We start from the raw sequence: 9,682 nt of genomic DNA, 5'->3' as shown, positions 1-9,682 counted from the left end.
CTTGATATCCATGATGGATCTCGGTCTGTCCCCTTTGGCCAAGATGAGACGGCCATGAAAAGCGTGTTGAAACATTCGAACCTGACGACTATGGAACTGAGGCGAGAGAATATTCCTAGGTTTGTTGTCAATGATCGTGGGCTTGAGAACAGAGAAATCGTGCGCATGAAGATCAGCTGGCTTACTTGTCGTGCGTTTGACCGTGGCGGCATAAGAGCGCCCCGTAGGGTTAGCTTTAACCATAGGATGCAACTCCTTAATCGGCGGCGCTAAATGAGGCTGGGCGCCGTTATCAGCAGTGGAAATCCTAAGATTTTGGCCTAAGTTATCATGAGAAGGCCCGCTGAAAGTCCCAGAGTTAACCAATGCGGAGTTATTTTCCAGAGGCGGCATCGCCTTAGGGTTCGCCACAGGCGGCGGCGCAAGAACAGTCGAGGAAGTCTGAGGCAAAGTCCCGTTGTGATTCCCATCTGGCATCATGGAAGACCTAGAAAAAACCCTAATCTCTGGGAAAAGAAGATCCTCCACCGTGAGAATGCTAGAGTCAAACGTCGAATTGACCAAGACCTTCTGATGCACAGCGTCATGGGTAGAAGCAACCATCGTGGACGCCGCAGACATCGCTGCAGGCGGTGGACGATTAGAACTAGGGTTTGAGAAATTATTTGAAACCTGTGGAAAGTTGGAAGACATGGCAGTAGAAAGGGGCAAACCCGGTGAAGACCAATAACCAGGCGACGAAGGGAGAAACCGACAGTACTTCAAGGTAAACGAGCGAATATAAACTCATCTAGAAAGAAATCAAAATTAAGTACCTTCAATAGGTTAGATAACTTTGACTCATCCACTACACCAATAACCTTATTCGTCTTTCAAACATAAAACACTGACAAAAAAAAGGGACTCGATCTACACCTAAAATAGACACAAAAAGGACAGGACGCGAAAGGAGAAGGTGCAGTATTTGGGGGGGGGGGAAGGGGGGCGTGCGCCCGGCACGCGCCCCCCACTACAAATGCTCGTAGGTACTAGAAGAATAGTATCAGTCACGAAATTAGGATTGAACGTGAGAATTATCATATCATTTTTGCATGCTAGTAATTCTTAAAATTCCATGCTAAATTTGAGATATTTCTAAGAACTCACATGTATACTTTTTTCTTTTTCTTTTTTTTCTCTCAGATATCCATACATAGTCGTAATATGCGGCTTTTGTAATTTTCAATTGGGTGAATTGTAGTTTAAGGCCCAATCTTTAGAGTTATTTGTAAATATGGTTTGAACTTTTAAAAATACAAAAAATTAGTCTGAATTTTGAAGTTAATTGTAAAATTGGTCTGAACTTTAAAAAATATAGAAAAATGGCAAGAACTTTGGAGTCATTTATAAAAATAGGCTAAATTTTGGAGTCATTTATAAAAATACCATAAACTTTAAAAAATACAAAAAAAAATAGTATGAACTTTCAGTAACTTTTAATTCAAATAGTAGGATTATATATTTCTCATATGGCATGTACTTTATTGTGTATGGGAAGACAACATTAATATAAATTTTATGTCGAAAATGGTGGACTATGATGCACGAATTCTTCAAAAAATAGCACAATGCGGTATCGGATACACGCAGGGTGCGGGTGCGGGTGCGGGGTGCGATTCGCGTGGGATTCGCCAGGTGGCGAATCCTCCAAAAAAAAAAAAAAAGGATTCGCGAATCGGGTGCGCGCACCCACGAATAGGGTTCGTTTAGGGTGTGTTTTGGGATCTTTTGCAATTTTTTCAATTATTTTTGGGCTCTTTTGTAATTTTTGAGTTATATTTGCATTCAATTTAAAACTTTTACATGCAATTTATTGAAATTTTTACTTTGACTTATATTTGCAATGCAATTTATTTTCATTATTTTTGGACTTTTTTGCAATTTTTGAAGAACTTCATTATTGAAACTTTTACTTTGACTTATATTTGCAATGCAATATTTAATTTATAAATGTTTTTTTTTTTCAATTTGATTGGTCACATATAATAAAATATATATAAATATAACAGACGTATCCTTCACGAATCGCACCCTATAATTTTTAAAAATTTGTATCCCCGCACCCGAATTGTATCGCTCCCGTACTCGCCCCTCTCACCTGTGCAATATAGATGGTGGAATATAATACACAATATTATTAGTTTGAATTAGAAAGTGATGAGTGATTTGGAGATATTTTAATTATAGAAATTCCGAAGCATAAATTAATGAATTGTTGGTGATTGATGATATACGATGTACTTTGAAAATAGGTAGTTGGAATAACTGATGATATGCATGATGTTGGAACTGATAATGCACAAGTGATCCTTAGCAACTCATCATTTCCACCATTATATATGCCACGTCGGATTTATCACTTCGTCCAAAAAGTTGACTCAGAGTTCTAGATATCATCATTTTCTCTGATGAAAAACAGTAGATTGTAGTATAAAATTATTCGTTACTATTAATATAGTATGCTACGTACTATGTTGATCATCTGATTTTATTTTCCTATTACTGTCTTTCATTGATACAGACATTTTTTTGAAGGGTCATGGAAACAGACTACTATATTAATTAGTTACATTGCATGGAACTAAATAGCACTATATTATATATTTGATCACACTCAATATGTTATACATATAATTTTTTTTGAAATATATATTATACATATAATTAATTAATAATATAATTGATTACGTACATGTACATGGTCATTGTACTCTTTCAAAGAGTACTTTTGCAATATGGAAATTGATAGTTCCTGGATTACAATAAGCTGCGTAATAGTAACTTCTAGCAATCATAAAAAAGTTTTGCTTAATTTCGGAATCTAAATCACCTGGGGATTTTGTCACAACTAATTTCACTAATTCTTGCATCTCCGCTTCTATGTCCAACGTTCTAATCCCTCCGTCGCTACCCATGCATCCATTGCAATCCTGAAAAAACACCAAAATCCACGTCGCAAAACATTTTCTTTTAATTTATATATATATATATATATATATATATATATACATCGATGAAATAAAATACGGGACTGCAATAAAGAAAAAACAAACCTTTCGGTGTTGAAACCGACGAAGCTTATCACAGACACCAACGGTGGCCTTCAACAGCTGCTCGTATTTGGGATGCGACGAAAGTAGCTCCTCCGACTCCCAACGGTTGCGCCTCCCCCCGCCGCATAGGTTTAGCGTCTGCACCAATAGCTCAGCTCCGCCGCCGCCTCCTTCCCAAGTCTTGATCCACTTGTGCCACTGCATGTGGCGGAGTCAGAAATATTTAAATTTCACAACTTAGGTGGAATATTTTTATAAAATCGAGGTTTAAAATTATACAAACTTAGGTCGAATATTTTTATAAAATCGGGGGAAAAGGTGATGAGGCTGGCTTGTGTGTCAATGAATGGGTACCCGTACACACATATATTATTATTAGGTGGAACAAAAAGCACGATATAATAGGAGTAAAATAGAGAGAAACAAATTATTGAGAAATTGGAGGTGAATGAGAAAGTTGGACGTACTGCATTTTTCAACGGTTGATGAATGTGGCAGCCGTGTGCCAACAATATATCCAATGAAAGCTGATTTAGGGTTCTGAGTAATGTCCCCACCAAAGTCCTTGTTGTCTTGTACCTATCCAATTCATGTTTTCAATCATTCCAAAGGCCACCTTTCAAATACAAGTCCCAATTAAAAGTAACCGGCTCGATCGGTGTTGTAACGTTTTCAAATTGTAAATTCAATTTTGGAAAAAAAAAAGTAGAAATTGTTTAATTCCGTATGAAATTACCTTCCTCCGGTGGCGTGTTGGAATTCGTGGAGGAAAACACGCTTTTGCTCGGCCGAGTGGTGGAAATGCGACGTAATAGTTTGCATTAAAATGGCGGTCTTGGCCCAAGCGAGACGCTCTTGTGATTTTTGTGGCTCAAAAATTGACGCCGCAGCAACGTAGTATGCTTGTACAAGGCTTCCTTCACTTAACCCAAACTCCCCCAAACTGGAATTTCGGTACCATCTGCCCCCCAACATATATATATTTATTTTGGCAAGTCTTGTGTCAAATTCTTATATATTTAGGAAAATCAAGGTATATATGTCATACTTTTGGATGTCTTTCCACTCTTGTTGGTGTAACGCCTGGCAATTGTTATAGTCCAGTTTCGCCAGCTCCAGATATTTGTTGTTGTTCACATATGGCATCCTGAAATACATTTACAAAATTTCATGATTTAATGAGCTAGTTATATGCTTAAGATTGCGTAGATATCACAAGCCTCAAATAGTACAGTACTAGTCATGAATTTTTGTATATATAATAATACATTATCATATATATAATAATAATGTATTTTCTAATAATTCATATTATCGCAAAATATATGCAATAATTTGTTTACCAGTTAATGCATTTGTGCATTATTTATTTATATATATACTTTTGTTTTTAATATTCTGCATTGTTAAGGGATCTACCGGAGGCTAGTATTTTTTAGATGGAGTGGTGCAAATGAGTCTAGGTATTTATCGTATGAACTATTTTCAGTCCTTAAATCATGAAGATTTATGGAGAATTCATCATTTTGCTATCTAAATTGTCATGGTTCATGGTTCGAATCTTATAGGTGACAATTTTTGATTTTTATTTTAATTCATATTTTTCTGTAGTGAATTCATATACAATGCATGTTTGATAGTAAATTCATAGTGTTCATGTGTTCGTAATTGAGTTCTGAATGTTAAAATGTTTGTTTGCATGCAAAATCAAAAGAATAAATAAATGAAAATATGTGTGAAGACATAATTTATAATTCCTATGTAAAATTAAAAATATATGAAAGTTCGTGTATTTAGATAATAGTAACCTTATATATAATTAACACAATGAAGCGTAGATGCTTCTCCTCCAACCAATAGGTCGGGGGTTCGAGTCACCCTAGCTAGAAGCTAGAGTAGGAGTGAGTTTAATTTTCCTTTCTTTGGTTGTAACAGTTAAAAAAAAAAAAACCTATATATAATTAAGTAGTAGTATATTATACGGAACCGAGGCAGAATGAAAGACAAAAAACCTCGACAGATGGACAAGTCACCAAGTACTATATTATTTAAGTAAGCACTTATTTTAAGGTATTTAATTAAGATAATTTTATGGTACTATTTAATTTAGCTTTCAAAAACACAAAATTACATTTATTAAGACAAATTAAGAGGAATCTCGGACCCACGTCTGTTACCATGACGTTATCTAACTAAGCCTTAAAAAACGCATATTGTGCGAGACAAAATTAAGAGGAAAGATCCGCCTAATTAACGAATCTTAGAAGTATATTTTAAAGACGAGACGATGCCAATTATGCAAAGTTGTCCTAATCTTTGTGGACAACGACGTATGTACAATGTATATTATCCTATTTCCTAGCTAATCCAACAATATTAATATTAATATATATAATATGCATGACATGCAATCGTAATACATGCATGCAAAAACGTCAAAACATCTCACGTGCTCTCCATTACTTGCAGATTGACACAGATTTCATTCTTGATGAATCAAGTGTAGATATTGTTGGTCGTTTCGTACAACGTAGGGTTAATTAACTTTACAAACTTATTTTGTATATATGCTTATGTTTCGGTATTCGATCGGTGTATATCTTTGTTGGTTGCACCTAGCCATCATACACCTTCAAAATTATATTCTAGATTCATGGGTGCTAATTCTATACCATTAAACACAATCAAATTATACTAGTATATTTAATTGCATATATGTTCATCAAATGTAGCTTCTACAAACTTATTATTCTTACAATAACAAGAATATATATATATATATATATATATATATATATATATATGTAATAGAAAGTGTACCTGTATAAGGTTTTGCCAATCCAAACATCATCTTCACCGCCGTACTGTTCTAGATAAAATCTTGTTTCAACACGAGGTAGGCTGGCGTACCAAGGAACATCTAGTGCATATCCCACCTGTAAAATTTTGATCATAATTTCATAAATAAAAAATTCTAAACCGATACTATCGAAAATATTATACTATATCCTCAATATTGGAGTGTTACACCAAAACGACAATATTATCTTTCAAATTCGGATGATGCAAACAAACAAAACACTAAAGAGAGAATAAATTTAATTGGGCCTCTTTGTTTTTTTTCTCCCATGTCCTTAAAATTTTGCGGCAAGTGACTCATGTGTTCCTTTTTTTTTTGTTTGAAAGGGTGGCTCATGTGTTCTTGGGATTGAGGTCGACGTTAATTCTCAATTTATTCGATATCTTCAAGGAACAATTACAAAATTTATCTAACTATACTAAAAAAATGTAATAAAGGTCATAGCTATAGACGAATCAAATTAATTGAAGGGGACACAGACGCGATAACACCTTAAGATTAAGGCATATATGGAATGAGGTGGCAATTTGCAATTTTGCATGTAGTATTTTTTAAGTCTTTAGTTTTTTGAGGAAGTGATGTATATCATATTTACCATCACATGCTTACATACAAATTGATGCGACTCCTTTCATCTTCTAATGGGAAAGTCTACTTCTTTTTTGTGGCATTTATTTTTATATAATAAATTCGTAATCTTGCTTTAAAACGTGTCTTTCACATATAATCCAAGACTATGAGATTCCTCCATCTAGTAAGAATATATGTAGTAACTAGTAAGTGGAAAGTAGAAAGTAGTAAGACAAGACTCTCTCTCTCTCTCACACACACACACACTCACACACGCAGAGACACAACAAGAACTGACCTCGCCGGGAAGGTCTTTGGTAATGATCCACTTATCCAAGAGCTCATTATTAGCTCTCTTTTGTTGCAAGAATTTAGCAGAGAAAGTAGCTGCATCTTCTAGAATGTTCTCTCCCGGGAAAATCAACTGAGCTGCTCTGTAAAGATTGTACATTCCGGTGACCGCCTGCGTCGACTGCCCCTTGAAGCAGAAGAACTCTCCACCGCTCTCGAAATGTTTGAACACATCTGCATGCACCCACAATTTTAATTTTAATTTTTAATTTTCATTTTCAATTCAAATATTTCCTTTTTTCTATCTAAATAATTATTATTACCGGCAGAAACCTCGTATCCATGCAACCTCAGCAGCCTGAATCCCATGGCCGTGTCGTCAATGTCCTGAATTTCTGAATTCCTCGCCCAGCAGATCCCTTTTTCTGTCCAGTACCTTTTATAACAATATTTAATTTCCATTAAAAAAAAAAAAAAAAAGTGGACTCTGCTTTTATGCAATAATCTTAGCAAAATTAGTAGTGTAATTTAGTTGTACGGTTGTACCTGTAAACATATGCGACACATTCCTCGATCTCTGGCTGAAAATAACGTGAGACTCCAAGTCTTTGCAGCCTGTCTACTGCCCATAGATGCTCGAACAAGTCCACAGGGTACACATTTGGAACTACATATATAATGTAGGAGATTAAAAAATAATTAAAAAGTTTGAAAAGGTAATAAAAAGATGAAATTAAATATATATACCTCCCCCCTTAAATTTGATGAGGTGGTTGGTCAAATATTTGAGGCAATTATGATCTTTGGTTTGTTGGAGAGCAAAAGCAGTGGAAGAAGGAGAGAAAAGAAAGGAGCCATCTTCACTTTGCAATTTCAAAAGCTTTTGCCACATTAGGCCTGGCATTCCTTCCAAGCTATGCAGCAATGTTGTGGGCATTTGGTGCAGTATGTCGCTTGGTATCCTGCAATTATTATCATTCATTTTTTCTTTTTTGAAGAAAGAAAAAGGAAAGGCCCTTTTTACTATTAAATTCTCGACACGTATCTTTTCATTTTTTATATGTAGCAGCTGATAATAGTAATCATAACTTTAGCTGCCAAAACTCATGATCATCATCACAACAACATGGGTGTGTGCTTACTTTTTGAGCTTTATCTCTCTTCGTGCGTAGATCTCTCTCAACCCTCTTGTGTCACTAGGGATGTCGATTTGGAGTTGCTTTGCTATATCAATGAGTGATGGCAGCGCCACCTCGAATCCAATCGGCATATGCTCCACGTTCTCTTCCTCCAGCCTATGTATATTCTTCTTGATGAATAAAATCCCTACAAAATAATAATAATAAAAAACTTGCAATGTTAATTAATTATATAGGAGTATTTGATTAAAGATAAGGAACCTTTGTGGGTTTTGTCGGGATGTAGGTCCCAAGATGTCAAGGCTACGACGCAGGCGAGCGTGTTGATGATCCTGTCGAAAATCGAGAAGGTTGCATGATCGCCCCAGGAGCCGTCGGCGAGCTGGTTGGTGGAGATCCAGTGGAGGCTGGAGGGGAACTGGGGGCGGTCCCCGTCCGCGTCCGCCACCAGCGCCACCCAGGCGGTGTCGTACGGCGAGATGCTGATCTCGCCGTCGCCCATGGAGCGCAGCATCGACCGGACCGCGTCGCGCAGCTCCCCGACCTTATCCTTAGAAATAGAAATAGAAATAGTTACTAAATATATGTATGTGTGTGAACAGGAGAAGCAAAAAAGAATTGATAAACGCACCTTGGGAGAATCTTTTTCTGCGTCATCTTCCACAATCTCGTGCCACTTTATCACTGGCAAACCATTCTGAATCACATCTATGTACTCTGCGAAAAACAAACTTAAATTAATTAATTTCTTTTCGGATAAGATGGTGATAGAATTGAATACACACACAGACCTTCTGTACGAGGTCTGGAGATTGCATTGCATTGAAGAGAAGAAGTGGGAGTAAGTGGTCTGCAAAGTTGAAGACAGCCTGCACTAATTGGGTCGAGTATTATTGAATATGAAAGAATTTCAGCGTCACGTTACACTCCAATTCGTTAGAGAACAAAATCTAAACGGTAAACGAAGCATCCAGATTTTTAACTATTATTGATGAAAAAGCTGATCAACTGATAATGACTCTTTAACCAATAAAGGAAACAATGATCTAGAGAGAGGAATATTAATCACCGGCGGAGGAGCGAGAGAAGGCGGCCGCCGGAAGGTCGCCGTGGGCGGTGGAGGATGGGAGGAAGGCGACGGGATTGGAAGCGAGAGGCATGCTTCAAAATGTTTGTTTGATTTAGAGAGAGGGAGGAATTGGAGTGAGAGAGAAGAAGGAATGAGGGGTTTATATAGACTCTAAGGAAAGGAAACGGACAGAAACGACTTCCCAAGAGATTCCCGCGAATGGGTGCATGGGATCATCCAAATTCATGAAAATGAGGGCACTCCTCCTATTCGCAAGTCTCTTTCATTTCTTAAATTTAATCGATTCACTACTATTTTTCTTTTTCACTAACATAATAAGCACCCCGCTTTCCTTTATCCGTACTGATTAAGGAATATGCATATTTTTAGTTGAATATATAATACTCACTCCATCCCCAAACATTTAAGAATAGCACATGCTTTAACAAATAAATTGAGTCTGCGTGAATGGAATACAAATTTCATTTTTATTGTGAATGAGTTGTGTGGGATATATTTACCAAAAAAAAGGGAATAAATATTTATTTGAAGGACAACTCAAAAAGAAAATATGAATATTCATTTTGGAGACGGGGGAAAGTATACAAGGCACTTACTTAATTCGAAAGATTTGATATATTTCACTGTGTGATTTTTTTTT

The 9,682-nt window shown here is 36.4% G+C and overlaps 1 protein-coding gene across 2 annotated transcripts; it reads right to left on the bottom strand.

Moving 5' to 3' along the window:
* Positions 1-2,734: 2,734 nt before the first annotated feature.
* LOC131016246 (ent-copalyl diphosphate synthase, chloroplastic) lies at positions 2,735-9,235 on the bottom strand. 2 transcript variants are annotated; one of them, XM_057944902.1, is made up of 15 exons: positions 9,022-9,230; positions 8,744-8,821; positions 8,584-8,669; positions 8,214-8,502; positions 7,956-8,139; positions 7,561-7,775; positions 7,360-7,480; positions 7,137-7,249; positions 6,821-7,047; positions 5,913-6,028; positions 4,141-4,239; positions 3,829-4,053; positions 3,560-3,671; positions 3,093-3,290; positions 2,735-2,969 (listed from the first exon to the last, which is right to left on the bottom strand). In XM_057944902.1, exons 1-15 carry the CDS (start codon positions 9,110-9,112, stop codon positions 2,742-2,744), a joined length of 2,382 nt encoding a protein of 793 aa, XP_057800885.1. In that variant the 5' UTR covers positions 9,113-9,230; the 3' UTR covers positions 2,735-2,741. The 2 variants fall into 2 exon arrangements, with proteins under 2 accessions (XP_057800885.1, XP_057800884.1); XM_057944901.1 differs by having other exon boundaries at positions 8,214-8,669; positions 9,022-9,235.
* Between the last annotated feature and the right edge of the window lie 447 nt (positions 9,236-9,682).

This window comes from Salvia miltiorrhiza, chromosome 3 (genome assembly GCF_028751815.1).
Source record: "Salvia miltiorrhiza cultivar Shanhuang (shh) chromosome 3, IMPLAD_Smil_shh, whole genome shotgun sequence".
Classification (NCBI taxonomy): domain Eukaryota; kingdom Viridiplantae; phylum Streptophyta; class Magnoliopsida; order Lamiales; family Lamiaceae; genus Salvia; species Salvia miltiorrhiza.
This window is presented reverse-complemented; position numbering and strand designations above follow the sequence as displayed.